The sequence below is a fragment of the Anas platyrhynchos genome, chromosome 2 (genome assembly GCF_047663525.1).
Source record: "Anas platyrhynchos isolate ZD024472 breed Pekin duck chromosome 2, IASCAAS_PekinDuck_T2T, whole genome shotgun sequence".
Classification (NCBI taxonomy): Eukaryota; Metazoa; Chordata; class Aves; order Anseriformes; family Anatidae; genus Anas; species Anas platyrhynchos.
In genome coordinates, this window is record NC_092588.1 from 95,298,208 (window position 1) to 95,314,707 (window position 16,500).

Consider the following 16,500-nt stretch of genomic DNA (forward strand, 5'->3'; position numbering starts at 1 on the left):
TGAGAGCTTATAAAGGAAGGGCTGGAGAAGGGGTTGGGTTTGCCTGATATGCTTATCAGGGAGGGACTCAATAAAGGAGCCGATCAGGCTTAATCAATCCAATAGGAGATGGAAATGGGAATGGAGAAGCAGTTCATGGAAATGAAAAGCAGACACTGGTACTGGAGTCCAGGCATCTCCGGAGCTTCTGTTCATTACCTTCTTCACCCTTCAGCTGTGCTTGCTCTGTAAAGACTGGTCATGATTTTGTTAAACTACAGTTACCTTATCTCTTCCTACTGTTTAAGTCTTGCTATTAAAAATTCTTGCATATCTAAGAGTCCAGAAATTATCTACAAACCATGACTGTGGATAATTTCAGATATCCAGACTGTATCTATCAAAAATATCATGGCGTTTTCTGCCATGTCATCATATCCCTTGAAGATGATGGTTATCATTTAGTCAGGAGCACACTGCAGCCTGAAAAAAGCGGATAATAAAATAAATCATAAAATAAACAGATTCTCAATGGGAAATACAGGTATTTCTGGTGAGCTTTCATTAGAGGCCCTACTGGGTGTCTTGGGGAAGAAGCCCACAGTCCATAGGTCTCTGAGCAGAACAGGAATGGGGAATAACATATAATATGGAGAGCATACTTGGAGAAAACCCCTATCCTCATGTGTGGAAGCAATGACACAGTGAAGTCAAAGCTTTGTATAAATGCTTCTACTTCATAGCAGGTACAGGGAACTAAATATGTGGAGGACTTGCTCTTTTATGTAAATCATTCATGTGGATAGATAAAACCTCTGCCTTTTGTTTGAAATGCTCCAGTGTGAACTATTCTCACCAGAACTGCAAGCTGAGTTTTTTAATCATCGTTTTCTTGGGAAAGGGGAGGACTTTTTTGGAAGCCTTCTTTTCAGGCTGATGTCTCCTTTTGCTTGTTGCATTACATTTGTTTCTGTAGAAGCACAGCTGCATGCTGGGTGTCTGGAGTCTGTCCTTAACATTCCTCTGACATATCCTCTTGAGAAGCGTCACAGTGTGCTGGATTAAAAACTTTACATAGTACAGTTCCTACTGTGAGAAACACTCCATAGCCAATAACTTAGGCTCAGGCGAGGATCTCAGTGAAGTAGTAATTTGTTCGCAATTGCAATGGTGGGCATCCCACAAGCAGAAGCACACCTACTAGTTCCATAACACAGTTTATATACTTTTTTTTTTTCTCTCGAGGACTGGGACCCTCCTCTGTTTCCCCATTGACTGGGTAATCAAAGTTCACAATCTGTCCAATGGTCCACAGACAATACATAGCTTTCAGTTGCCAGCCTGTTATAAGTCAAATTTCTTTTGACTTTCATACTCTTTGAGGTGGCAATGTTTCTTACACAGTGATTTCCACCTAATTGCTCTAAGGATTCTGGTTGTCTGCATTTTACAAGGTTGTCTGTTAAGCTTTCTTATCACTGCAAGGATATCTCAATAGCACACTCCTTCCCTCTAAACAATGTAACTCTGCAAAAACAACATTTTTATTCCCACACCACAGACATACATAATGGGGCTAAACTTGGCAACCTACTCTCCTTGATTCTCATGTGCTGATAGAAATAAGGTAGCTTTAATCTCTTCTTAGAACTGAGGTGAAGCATCCCATTAAGCGACAGCTACTCTATGTTAAGAACAGTAATGGCAAGCACTGAAATAGCCCTTCAACGTACTTCGCAGGCATTCTTTACTTCTGAATTAAGGCTGAGTTTCTGCCACTATCAGCACTTCTCCAATGAGGTAAATGTTCGATCTGCCATGGCAAAGAAACAGCCAGTCACTCCAAATTCTCTGATGGAATAGAGCCATATTCTGCTGTTTTGTCTCAGTGGTGCAAAGTGGTGCCACAGGCAGTGTGGCTAGTGTCATCTCTGCTGGTGGAAATCATCAGGATGTGTAAAATTAGGTGCCCAAACATCTGCCTTCATGCAGGAGGTAAGGCTGCTACACATGTCATGTGCTTCAGCCTCATGCACCATACACGGCATGAGGGCTGTCAGAAGGTTGCTCTGAGTGAAGCAGGGGTACTGAACTGGTGCACACATGAGCTCCTGGCTCTGAAGAGGGCTGGGGATGTGTGCACAGCTCTGAGCGGTGACCGAGATTCTGAGGAGCCTTTGTCAGACACCCCTTGTCCAGCCCAGTGTCAGCGGGCTTCTTCTGGGCCCTGATGGGTAGGAAGCACTGGTCAGAGAAGAGGAAGCCATGCAGCCAGTGCTCATATCACAGTTCCTATCAGAACCTGGTACCTCACAGGGCACCTGATGAGCCAACTGGCCGAGCAGTTGGTAAACAGAGAGCAGGACCCCAGATTGGGAACTTCTCTTAACAGCCATGTCTGAATGAAGAGAAGGCTCTGTCCTGTCACTGGGACTGTTGATAATACTCATATTGACTGGGAGCAGAGTAGGAGCGGACCCAACAGTGTTGACTTCTGATGTCATCACAGTGGTTTTCTTTGTTTTCCTAATACCCCTTTGTACTTCTCTCTCTTGCTTTGTATTCAGAATATTCATTGTTTCTGCACTCAGGGCCTCCATCTGTAATGAGATTGTGTTTGTGGTGACTCTGTTGTACAGGTTGACTTACAAGTCACGCTGATTGTTCATCTTAAACTTTAATACAAGTCACGAAAGGAGGAGGGAAGTGACGGTGTGGAGGAGGAGGGCTGCTATTGTTCGGCCCTTGGTGCTGCTGAACTGTACCTTGTTTTTTCTGTGGACCACCTGCATATTCAAACACTGTTTAAACAAACTGGGCACAGTCAAGAGGCTTGCGAGAGGGCAGGCAGAGGGTTAGCTGGGTTTTAGCTGTAAATACTCGTGCGAGTCAGGAAGCAGGCATGAGAGGAAGGAAATTAAGTGAAGACATCTGTGTAGCTTAGCTCTCAGCAGCTCTGCCTGGGATAGGGGTGGGAGTGCCGTGCCTAAGATGACATAACATAGCTTGTCTTTCATGGGTTGAAAAAGAGGAAACTGTGAAAGCGAAACATGGTCTGTGTCACACATGGTCCAGACCTATCAAGTACATAATGGAGCAGTGTCAGTGCTTTCTGCTCTGCCTTTCACACCCCAAAATAACTCTTAAAGACAGTGAGCTGAGAAGGATGTGATATGGTCCAAAAACTGATCTCGGGCTTTTTTCGCAGACGACTGAGCCAAAGGCCGACTGCTGAAGAATTGGAGCAGAGGAACATTCTGAAACGTAAGTCCTGATACTACTGAAATTTAATCTGAATCCAGCTAGATTGCATTAGTTCATATATATATTGTGTGTGTGTTTTATAAAACATCAGCTATGCTGTATGTGCATCATGAATAACAATAAAGTGCATCATAAATGCAAGAAGTGTGCAAGTCTATAGCAACATTTATACCTGTAGAAACAAGTCATTAAAATCATAGTCAGTGAATGAACAGTCAGTGAATGAATGAACAGCCCATGGGAATGAAAATAAACACTGGATCTTTTTTGCAAGTCCTGTTCCAAACAGAGGGTCATTCTGAAAAAACTTTTTATGCTGCTGTCACACAGGCATGAACATCATGTTATAAGTTAGTAAAGCCATTAGAGCATGGCTTGATTAATTTTCCTAAAAACATTCACAGCTATCAAGACTTAAGCAGAATTTTTATTTAATTAAAAAAATAAACTGATGTTACTTGGCATAATTCCCCTGAAATGTTCCCCTGAAATTCTTCCTTTAAATCAGCCAAAAACTTACTGGTAGACCTTCAAAATATTAAATGATGTTTTAAAGAGTAATAGACTAACATTCAGAGAGCCTGAGCTGAGTTAAGTTACTAGATACATTGCCACCAGTTTCAAGAGAAGCAGGATTGACTCTTGCACAAATCTTGTAATCTCATGAATGAATAGGAAAAAAAAATGACAATTTCTTATTCTCATTGAAGTGTTTGAATGTAAAAAACAAACAAAAAAAAAACACAACAACAAACAAAAAACCTACAAACTGTCTATCAAGGTGTTGCTTCTTTGGAAATAGGGAACAGAAGAAATAAGTTCTTTTAAAGTTAGCATATCAATCATTCCAGGGAAATTAAAAAAAAAAAAAGTGAATACAGAAAAAAAGTATTCCTGACTGGTACCTTAAAATACCATAGTGTCTCCTTAAGTAGGTCCATAATGTGCCTTCAAACAACTGCTACCATCTATTCCTACCTCCCATTCCAGCAGCTGGAGAAATCAGTCTTCAAGAGGGCAGAAACAGGGGAATTGGTGGCATATCCAGTTGTGATTGCCTTGAGGTGGGTTGCAGAACAGCTGGAAGAGGGGGAGCATGCAACATGACTCAACACCACGTTCAGGCAAGGGGGGACAGAGATCAATTCTATGGGCAGCACGTGTTGTCATCCTGGCTCTGGCCACCAGCATGAACCAATACATGTCATGAAGCGCCTGGCACTGGTATGTGACCAGTAATCACAACCCTGGCACTGGTGAGAGTGGCTGTCGGTAGTTTGGGGTAAGTGCGGAGTGGGTCTCGGGCAGCTGCTTTGGTTGCAGTGTTTGAACCAGCATCAGCAGAGAAGTAGCATCACCAAAGCTGGGTGCATTAGAGATTCACAAAGGTCACACTGCAAAGTGTTGCAGTCACATAGGTGATCTAAGTTGTCTTGTAGTTCAGGGGAATTATCCTGAGTCACATCGGTTTCCTTATCAATTGAAGAAAGGCTCCTAAATGACATGGATATGTTTGAAAACATTACCCTGAATCCAGAACTACATTTTATTTCCTAAATGGAATTTTTGTAACATGGTTACTTCCTAAGCACAGATTTGCCCCAAAACTTCAGTCTTGGTAGACAAACAACTTCATAATTACAGCAAAAAGTAATGTAGTATTTCCAAGACATCCCAACTTTTGGTGAAGCACAGCAGGACAAGGAACGCACAATTAAAATAGTCTTAATTGATCTAAAAATACACAAAAATGTTCCACTTCTGAACAAGTAAATTTAAATAGTGTCTGTTCTATACAGAATTGTTTCATGTCTTTCACGTAGATTTCTAAGAAAGAAAATTAGATAAATATCATGGAGCTTAGGGAAAAAGAGACATGGAGTGCAATAATAAGAATATAAATTATCTGCATAAGCAAGTCAAGCTGTTTGCAAAAGCCCAGTTCATAACACACCAAAAAAAAAAAAAGCATGCTCTCAAGTAGGATTTCCTCTGCGGTTAAAGCTAAAATTTCCTTGATGTAGTTGTCTTGTTCAGTACCATGATGTTCCTGTGGCATGTGTACCCACATTATTGCCAGTTCTGATGTGAAGAAACAAAGCAAAATGCAGTTATGCGTCGAGTCTTTATATGTGCAGTGATCGTTTCCTAGCTCCATGCTGCTGTGATACTCTTGAGCTGGTTTTCTTTATTGAATTACAAGGGCAAAGAGTCCACTGTACAAGTACCACTACTCACTGGTAGAAGCAATGAGCAGCCACAGCAAGGAAACGAAAAGCAGGGGAAATGGTACCTTGAAGGGTCCTTCACTGAAATGCACCCACTGTCTCTTATTTATATCAAAAGCACACAGTGCAGAGAGGTCTAGACCTGCAGGGTTAGCATGAAGACTGAACAGCGCTTTTTGCAGTTAACACCTACAGGGCTTATTACTGTACGAGGAAGAATATCTGGATCCTCCAGTACCACTTCTGTGATGGATACAAGTACTTCACTTGTCTATCTGGTACATTCAGGCTTAGATAAATTCCTCACAAAAATGATGGTTAGGTGGTCTCTGATGGTCTCGGGCTGTACTGGGGGACATTTCACACTTAGGCCTGAAAATTGTGTCCCCGCACACCCCTAGAGGAACAAAGCATCTCCTGAACACAAAAAAAAAGCAACAGTTCTGTAGTTTCACAAGATCAGCAGACCCTAATTAATATTAAACAAATAGGACTTTGTATTTACAGAGAATGTATTTCTAGTTCCCAGCTTTTACCTGACAGATATTCAGCCTGCCTGGCTGTCTCTGAAGGTGGGTGGCTGTGCTGAGAAGTGAGGAGAAAAGAAAAGCATTGCATGCCAAATACAAAAACGAACTGCCTTTACTAAATTTTATACATAACTCCTCAGATGCTTTCAGTTCTGCCCAGATGCCATGTGGACTCCATTTAGCATGCTCTCTGCCTAATCTTACAAGGATTTATTAATGGCCCTGTTCCTGTGCGTGGGTATTTGTAATGCCAGCTCCTCCAATTCTGAGACACGAAAGGAAGAACAAAATTGCTGGAAGAGAAATTGCTAGAAGATAGTCCAGCCCACTAGGGACAGGAACCATTGAAAGAGAAAAACATATTTAACAGTGTAGGTATTCCAGTTACCATTTAAAAAACCATTTGTAAGTACCTACTGTCTTTGATCTTTTTACTCCATTATCAGTTTCCTTCCTTCAGAAAACGCTAGCAGTATGTTTGAAAAAATGACATTTAAAGATTAGAGCCATATTGTAAGCCATCATACCATTGACAGACTCTTTGCTTCAGAGAAGAATTCTCAGTCCTGATGAAGTCAGTGGGCAATCACAATGGACCTTGTAAGGAATGTCAACTCTCGTCCTGAGAAGCAAGAAACCTGGCTGCTAGCCCTCCTTCTTGCCTGCTCTGTGACTTTGCCCACATAGTCTCTGAACCTGGATTTAATTTAGTCCAAAGTTGAGCTGTTTAGATGAAGCCCTGTACCCCAAAGTGGCCTTGGAGGTCTGTATCTTCCCTTCAGAGAGTTTGTCCTGCCTGAGTGAAAACCAAATCACACCAGGGCACAGGCTACCTGTAGATGAGTTGTCTTTTTTCTTCTCTGTTGTGCATGGGCTTGATTTGAGTAACGAGCAATTCTGACATCAATGAAACACTGAAAAAAGAAACCTAGCTGACTGAGGACATGAGTACCTAGAAAACTGTGATTTTATTGACTTTCAATAAAGTTCAGCACAAAGATGTGTATGACAGCCTGTCCCTAAATTGAAGAAGAGGTAGTGTTGTCAGATGTTATGGCCCTCTTGAGTGGTAACGGTTGAGGTTTGTCTTGGTAAAAATTTGTAGCACATGATCTTTTGGCCTAATGTTGAAAGCAGATTCCCCTAGGATGTGCTTTTACATTCCTACAGGGTGATGTGAAGGCTCACAAAGGAAGGTAGAACACTCTCAACTCATTCTGCTCAGGACATGGGAAGTTGCAGGTTTTGTTTGGCATCCCTACTCTGAGCTTTCTTTCTATTCTCATTCTGTAGAGGAAAAAAAAAAAAGCATGTCTTCCTTTACCAGCTGTTGACCTCTCAGAGTCCAGCCATATCATAGCTAAGCCCCATGAGGCCACCAGACCTGTGGGCTAGATGATGGTTTCTGAAGGACTGACTCATTGCCTGGCCCTTTGACAAAGTGACACATGAAGACATGCCAGCATAGGGAAAGGAAGCTTGTGTAGATCTTTTATGATGTGTGTGAAGAAGCATGGTAGCTAAGGGTCAAGGAGGTTCACCGGTCCTAGAGGGGCATGCTGTGTATCAGAGAAGTCCTGAAACATTCATATGCAGATAGAGTGGCTTATTTGTTGCATACTGTGGATGTCTGATAAGTCTGCAGCCTGAGATTCTTGTAAATTTTTTACAGCCCGGAATGAGCAAGAGGAGCAGGAGGAAAAACGAGAGATAAAGAGAAGATTAACACGTAAGGTGAGGAGCAGCTTTGATCCTGTTAAGTCACTACCATAACTTTCTCCTTACTGCACAATTATTTGCCTTTTTTCTTTTCCACAGCACCATTTCCAAAAGTAGAGTGTGAAACCAGTCTTAAAAATAATCTTCAAAAGAAATCACCTCTGTTACAGGGTCTAAGTCCACAAACAGTGAAAGGAAATGTTTTACAGTCTGTTAACAGTAACATTTTGAGGCCTATGAAAAGAAGATCTAGGTCTAGATTTAAAACAGAAGGGTGCACAGTGAAGGGTGCACAACCTAGCATTGATGTAACCTTGCTCTCTGTAAATGTAATGACTTTGGAAGCCATTATGAGAAGAGAGCAAAATTAAAACAATGTAGATTGCATTTGAGAATTCCACCTTAAAAAGCATTTACCTGGGAAATAGACTCTTTCTAGAAGGGGAGATTGACACTTTTGGCATTTCAACTAAATAGAGACAAACACTTGGAAAATGGTGTATAGTGCAGAAAACAATCTTGTATCAGCAGGGAAGGATGAAGTGAACAGCATTGTTTGGTTTTGGTTTTCCCCCCATTTGAAAGTCATTTGCTCTTAAAACTGAAGAACAGTAATTTCAGATATACATGTTCATTTTCTCAGCTGGTACAAATGTCCACAGATGCCCCAATATACATAGTCAACAATCTATCCTATTACTGCAGATAAACTTTATGTCACTACTCACATTTATGTCACTACTCACATTTTTCACCTACAGAGCTGGAGAAAGTCCTGTAAAAACTCACAAGCTTGCAGAGCCGCACCAGTCCCTTGCTGTATGCTCTTAGGTAGCTTAGTCTTTTTGGCCTACATGATTGCAAGCTTTTACGCTGTAAAGAATGACAGGACTGTGAATGTATATGCAGAGGTTACATTCAGAGAGCTGGACTATTTTCTTTCATGATTAAAAATCTCAGACTTTATTCTCAGCTCATGTAAATCAGCAGAGTTCTGTGTCACCAACTGAGTGATACTGTGTTTGTCTGCAGGAACCTAGAATGTGGCCCAGAGAGCTACAAGAATATTTTTAAAGCACTTAAACTCCTGACAACAATGGCAAGGATGTTCTCACATCCTCTCATAGGCTGTCTGAAATAAAGGAACCTAACTGCATTGCAGAGGTTTAGTGGGACTTAAGCTCTGTGCAAAGGCTAGAAATGCTGTTTTACCAGTTTCTCAATTTCCCTGTATATTGAAGAGTAAACATACAGGAATCCAGTTCAAAGCTTTGTGCCATGAGATGAACAGCTGTAATAGATGAAAAGCAAAGCTACCTATACCTAATCTGCTCGCTTACAAGTGGAAGCTTGCTAAGGTATTCTGCACTATCACCATGTAGTTTCCATCCTCTGCTCTTTTGTAGGAAAGGTACCAAGCAAATGAATCACCTGTTGCAGATGGAGGCCACACCTACATGCTAAATAAAAATGCCCAGGCAGCTATAGCATTGCTGCAGCGTATGCGCCCTGATACCTCAGCAGACTTTTGAGTTTTCTTTCCTTGGTCTTGTTTGTGCTTTCATGTAGCAACAAGTCAGTCCAAGTCCCTGGCAGTCTGCTCTTCAGTGATCATAGTGATATTCCATCTCATACACCTTTTAGCCTTTTTTCGGCTTTGTACCAGAAAAAGATACTTTCTTTACCCTCCAGCATGTTTGTGAACATGCGACATGACTTAACATTGTTTGATTGCTTACTTTTTAAACTGTTCTAAATTGTTCTAGTGACACATTGTAGTTTTAATGGAAGAAACACAGGCCTGATCTAAAAGCAAATTTTGTTCTCACCTGCCAAATGTAGTGTCATAGAAGATCAGCGATCTCTAGAGGAAATAAGTGAATAAAGCGTGTAAATGGATAGATAACAACTAGAAATGCCAAGTACCTAGCTAATCCTGCAAAATTGTTGTTATTCCCCCAGTTCTGTCTTTCATGAATATGTCCCAAAAGTGTTGCGTCTACAAGAGTGGCAGGCTCCTTCTGTTGATTTGTACTGAAGTCTTATTACCAAAGGATTTTAAACCTCAGATCAAGCAGAAATTTAATTGGGCACGTCAATTGTTTTGCCCAGCAGACCTCTCTGCTTGCGCTGAGTATTTATGCGCACACACGCCCACAGGGTGAATTCAACATAAGGAAAGTATGCCACATTGCCTTTTTGTAACCATTTATGGTTGGTAACAAGAGGGGAGGGGGTTCTGCAGAAGCCAATGAAAAGACTTTTGACCTTGCACTATAGATATTGCTACTGTCCCCAGTTTTCAATAGCATCATTCCAAGGGTACAGCCCACTTCCTCATCCATTAAAAAGCCATTCTTAAAATTCCTTCAGCAATCACATTTTGTTACAGTATGATGATGATAAGTTGTAACTCGACATACTGTAATAACCAAGATTACCTTGCTAGATCTAGATGTCATATTAAAGTCAGCAATAAATACCAAGTTGAATTCATCATCTGGACAGGAAATTTCTAAAAAAAAAAATTAAAGAAGTCAGGTGACCTTTAGCAAGCTGTCCTTTTAAGCACTGTTCATCCTCTTAGACTCATCTTACTCTGAATATACTAGGGAAAGAGAATAGCTGCCATTCAAACAGCAAAAACGAGGCAAATGTTGCTTGGTACAGTTTCTCAGTAACTTGTTGCCCTCCTACCAGAGGAGGTAGAGATGAAATGTATTTGCCTGCCATCTGAGTGCCTATGGTGGGTTCTGCACCCCGTGCTCCCTCCCTTGGAGCCCCACTGGGCACAGTCCTTGGGCACATGGACTTGTATCATTTGAGGGGACAGATATAAATAGGAGATTTCTCTGAGCACTAGTCTCGGCCACCCCACAAGCCCATTACAGGATTGTGAATGTTCAGAGGTCCTCTGGGAGAAGTGTTGTATCCGTTTCCCTTTCACAAGGATAGATGGGTCCCCAGAAAATACAATTAAGAATTTATCCCCTCTTAAGTATGGTGATTTTGGCCCAGCACCAAGGCAGTTAGCATGAGCTTGAACTCATCCTGAGGACTTCCATTACATACACAGAGTCATCACCTAGGTTAACAGAACATGTCACAAACCACATGCAAACAGGAGTAAAACTCTTTCTACTTTCTCTTCTCTCAAACAGTATCATGTTCCCTGTTCCCCAGAGCTTACTGCTTCCTATCCCCCACTGTCAATACCTGAGCTTTCACTGAGGTCTAGCTCCAAAACTAAAAATCTCATAGCAGTAGTAACAAGGAAAGTAATGAGGTGTGGCTGTTTCTTAAAACCCATGCAATAGCCTGAAATCTTTTCTCCCATTAAATTCCTGTGCCAGTACAACTTGAACTCTGTATTCACTGGAGAGCAAGTTGGAGCCTCCCTGGGAAATGTCTTGCTGTTCAGTCTTTTCTTTGATTGACCTCCACTGGCTTGCATCAGCACAGAGTGTTTAAAATAATAAACTCTTGAGAGATTTGTGACTAGTCAGAGGGAGGTGAGAGGAAGGGGGAAAAAGGCCAGAAAACAGTAAAGGTTAGCTGCTAATTTGGATAAACAACATTTAGTCAAAGAGGAAAAAGAGCTTCAGGGCATTTTCATATATCCTGCTCTTATGTCACATCACAAAAGGTGGGGAGCAAAGGGGAGAGAGAGGGTTGTGTGCACTGATAGTTAGGTTTTATAATTTTTCACTTTGGTTTCTTCCATAAAGAATAGCCATAATATTTCAGTGAGGTAACAAAGCAGGTAACAATGAAGTGCTAAGGCAACAAGCTTTATTGTGGCTGAAGTAGAGCAAACTTACTGTTTCACATTCAACTACTATTCCTCAAGACCAGAATGACAAAACATCTCCCTCCACTTTACCTGGTGACCAGAGTGCTTTAGCTTGCTTCGTTTCCCATCCTGAGCACAAAGGGTTTTGTGTTAAAATTTCCCTTGCAAATTATCTTACTATCAAAGATTGTAATACATATATGCCCATTTTTATCTCCAGTGATCCAAAATATAGAGGAAAGTTTCCCCTCCCATGAAAACAGTTTACATCCCCATTCACACTAAAATAATGCGCTGATTCACAATAACATTTTGTCTTTCTTCTTCAACTCACAAATCGTCACAAATAGTTAAATAGAAATGCATATGCCCGGGTGGCACACCCAGAAAAAGTGAATCACCCCTCTGACATTAACAGAAATGGAAAAAAACTCTTTGTCGTACTTCAGAAACATACCAGTCTTTTTGCCGTATTTTTGTAGTGAAACCCTTATCATGGCTACAAGTCCTTTAAGAAAACTTCTGCCTTAAAATACCTCCCAAGTTACCCTTGAAAATTTTCCAAATTCTGCAGTGTTTCTAACACCTGGGAGAATTTATAGGGAGCCAAGGGGTGAACTCAGTGAGCGAAATCCCTTTCTCCCTGCTTGGAGCACCACCTCCTTGTGTAGGCATCATGTCCTTGGATATGTGCTTTTTCTGTAACTTTCAAATGTTCCTTATTCTCTCTGTCAGAAGAAGAGCTCATTTTGAGGTGTAGTCATTGAAGGATTGTGCAGCATTAAGTAATTTTGACCCAAGAGACCATAACTCACGGGCCATAAAAATAAGCTTCAGGGTGAGATCTCAGGTGAGCTGTACCCTTCTTATGAACTGACATTGAATGGACACGCACTTAAGAGAGTCTGTTCTGCAAAGCTGTCTGCCCAGCTATTACTGCCATTAAGATTTAAGGGTGTTCCGTGTAGTCCAGACATACTGACAGACCACAATGCTTAGCAGCTCAGAAGTCTGTGCATGAAAAGAAGGCAGTGTAGTTTCTAGCAGTACAAATAATGTAGCTTTTATTATTAACTTAAAAACAAAAAAAAAAAACAAACAAAAAAAAAAAAAAAAAAAAACAACCCTCTGTCTATCCTTTTCTTTCCATTTATTATGGTCATACCTACACTTTGGCTTATTGCATTGAGTATTGTGTGTGTGTATGTGTATGTTTATGTATGTAAATATATGTAGATGTATGGCTATATATTAGCTATGTGGTGTAAGCTGTGGATTTAAGGGCTATTTTTTTTACAGCAAGAGCACTGGCATAGGATTCAATGCATCATATTTCTGCTCGTACCTGTGCCACGGGCCTCCCAGGTCATCTTGAGCTGGTTGCTCTGTCTCTGTGGCATAATGACCACAAAAACACCAGGGTAAGTTTAGGAATCAATAACTTCAACTACTTTATTGAGGACAGGCTCCCTTCTTATACCACTGTCTCTACCAGAGATACTTTCCCACTAGCTATTCATTGGTTAACAACTTTGCCCAGCAACACCAAACATTTAACAACTTCCATGTCCTAAGGGTTGGAGAACAAGCAGTTTGAGACAGCAAGGCCTCTCCTGAATCACCCTTCTTTGTTCCTTCTAACTTGTTTACAGTCCTCATGGCTTCATGTCAGGAGTCTGATGTTATCACCAACCATGGGGCTTGTCCACACCCCTGGCAATACCTCCCACATCTCCTCCTTCTTTATTGACAAAGAAAGCATGATTAACGCAAATTAAGACACAGAGAAAAACTATCTTTAACAAACTTTGTAACCACATCCCTGGGAGAGGCAGGCACTAAGTGCTGCCCAGCCAAGGGGCTCTGGCTGCCCCTCCAGCTCCTGGAGATACTGTTTGTGGGTCCTGCATGTGCCAGCAGGACCTTCCCATACACTGTTTTGAGCTGGAATCCAAACCATGGAGGAGAGTGCTGTGATCATGTTAAAGCAGATGATAAGACAGCTGGACAGACCCATCACGCTGACACCCATCTAGGACCGGCTCCTGCTGAAACACAAGCATACCCTCAGCCCCAAGTTGTTAGAGAGTAGGGCCTTTCCCATTGATTGGTGCTTTAATTTTTTACTATGACTTGCACCCTTTCTTTAACTGAGTTTAAGGTATTATGATTAAAATGTTTATGAATTGGAGGACCTTCCTCTGTCCATCAATTTAAAAAAATAAGAACATAGCATGCTTTAGCTATCCTTTCCTAGAGCGTCATACCCATACTCCCCCTTTTTTGTTTTTGAAGCATACCCTTTAGGGTACCATTCAATGATTGCTTGACCTATGGGAGAGTGGGGTATACCCATCAGGTGTTGAATGCCCCACTGTTGAAAAAAAGTGGGTTGCTTGGGCCACATATCCTGGCCCATTATCTGTTTTAATCATTTTTGGGATTCCTAATGTTGCAAAAGCTGACAGAATATGTTTACACACATTCTTTGCCTTTTCTCCTGCATGTACGGATGCAAAAATACAGGCAGAAAAGGTATCAATTGAAACATAAACATAGCGAAGCTTTCTGAATTCTGGCAAACGTGTAACAAACAACCCTATTAATGTCCATGACTGGGGAAGCATACTTGGAGATGGCAATCCTGGTTGAAGTGCTCCCATGTCTCCCATGACTTCATTATTTTTTCTCAGATCATGTAACAGTCTCCACTTTCTATTCCACTTTTTGATTACAAATACCAGCAAGTTCCAGGGGCTAGTCGTGGGGACATGTCTCACTGTAAGTTGTTAAGCAACTCGGCCTTCAGGCCCTGTGTATCCTATTCCTCCCAGATTGAAGAAAAACGGGCCTTTTTGGGGCCTATAGGGCCTGGGTCAAAAGGCACGTCCAGGTCACCAGGCAGCGTAACAGCAAAGGCCTGCAATGGCTGTAGGAGCAGGTATGCCGATGGCATAGCAGGCAGATCGGCAGACGAGCCTGCAGCTCCCTCACTATCTGGCAAACCACACGTTTCTGATTGTGGTCCCACATGGCTTGTTAAAGCCTCAGAGACTGCTCGCCAAGTGCCGAGCAATCCTGCCATAGCCTTGTCATTTTTAGTAGTAGAGTCCCAAAGCCTGACCCCAATTTGGTCTCATGTTTCAAGATCATAAACTGTCTGATTCGTAATAGAGGGAATAAGCAGGAAGATTCCCAGGACATTCTTTGTTTCTACGAACATACAATTCCCCGTGACACACAGCTGCTTACCTTCGGCCACTGAGAGGCAGTTGTGTGCGCAAGTCCGCTTCTCTCAGCTTCAGCTTACTTTCAGCACAGGATCCGCTTCTTTCAGCTTGTTGTGTTCAGCCAAACCTATCTTCATGAGGCGATCAGTGTCCCTGTTCCTGTCCTGGTCCCTGTTTGGAAAGCCTGTCCCTATTCATTCATTTTTTGTTTTTGTCCCTGTTCTGTTAGCTTGTCTGTTCCTGTTCTTCATGTCCCTGTTCGGGCACCATTTGTGGCATAATGACCACACGGACACCAGGCTATCTTTAGGGATCAATAACTTTAACTACTTTATTGAGGACAGGCTCCCTACTTATACCATTGTCTCTACCAGAGATACTTTCCCACTAGCTATTCATTGGTTAACAACTTTGCCCAGCAACACCAAACATTTAACAACTTCCATGTCCTAAGAGTTGGAGAACAAGCAGTTTGAGACAGCAAGGCCTCTCCTGAATCACCCTTCTTTGTTCCTTCTAACTTGTTTACAGTCCTCATGGCTTCATGTCAGGAGTCTGATGTTATCACCAACCATGGGGCCTGTCCACACCCCTGGCAATACCTCCCACATCTCTGAGTTTCACTTGCCCCAGTAGCTCGGTGGGAACAAAGATGGAAACCACCACTGTAATAGGGTGTACAAGTACTTGAAATTACACTGGTTGCATGTTTCTGAAGCAAAGGTGGGGCAGCTAAAAATAATGTCTAGTAGTCATATGACTTCAGAGGAAGAGAATAATTAGCTTTTAGTCTGTGTTGCATTCAGGTATCATCTAAGAATGAAAAGTGCACATTAACACTGAAATTTCATAGTGTGCTTATGCACTTGACAATTTTTCATGTATGACTAACTATGTGCACCATAGTGAAGGGATGCAGTGAGCTTCAGTGCTGTGAAACATGTGAGTGATGCACCTAACTTGGTTTTGTGCAGTTGTGAACACAAGAACTTACCTCAGGTTTGTCTCATTTATTATAGAGTGCTCAACATTTACCATTATTTCTGTGATTTTAACCCAGACCCAGGGCACCACAGAAGCCATATCAGCTGTTAAAGACCCTGGTGCTCTATTTAAGTAAATACCAGTAGTAAATTTCCATTGCCAGCAAAAGTACCAATGCCTCAGTGGCTCTTGGTACTCTTGCATGCTTGATGCCACCTAGAGGTTGGCTTGGCATAGCATGTTGTAGTGTATCAGCAGTCATCTGCCTTCGCCTGTGGAAAAACTTGCTCATCACTAAGATGAGCACAAACACAAGAGTCAGCTAGTGTCAAGAGTTGACAGAAGCTGTGAAATAGAGCCAGTCATTTTTTGAAAAGCCTCTTAGAGATTGAAAAGCTTATAGGAGTTCCTGTTTCCCTTGTAGACATTTAGAAACACTGTTAAATTGACAGGATTTAATTTTTTCTTGATGTCATCATACTTCATGTAATACAACATTTTATTAAAGAAACAATACCATTCTGATTTCAAGTAGAGTCTAGGCTTTGTCCTGAAATGATAAAAGCTGAAAAGTTTACAGATAATATTGGTGATTCATCCTTAATTCATGCTGTTGTAAGGAAAAAAAAAAAAAAAGAAAAAAAAAAGCAGATAATGGAAGTAAAGGTGGAGTCTCACCCTTTGAAACGTTTGGCTGTAATCGTAATATCATTTTAGTATAAAGATTTTCTCTATTCGCAGAGCCTGAGCAGAGATTTAAAAGAAAAATTGGA

At 41.5% G+C, this 16,500-nt stretch overlaps 1 protein-coding gene across 7 annotated transcripts in view; it reads left to right on the plus strand.

Moving 5' to 3' along the window:
* The window catches only part of PHACTR1 (phosphatase and actin regulator 1), a 326,124-nt gene that overhangs the window by 297,228 nt on the left and 12,396 nt on the right, over positions 1-16,500 (plus strand). For all 7 annotated transcript variants that reach the window (XM_038174412.2, XM_038174411.2, XM_038174416.2 and 4 more), the window contains 2 exons: positions 3,188-3,243; positions 7,674-7,735. In XM_038174412.2, the coding sequence (XP_038030340.1) occupies positions 3,188-3,243; positions 7,674-7,735 (118 nt within the window). The remainder of the gene's footprint in view (positions 1-3,187; positions 3,244-7,673; positions 7,736-16,500) is intronic.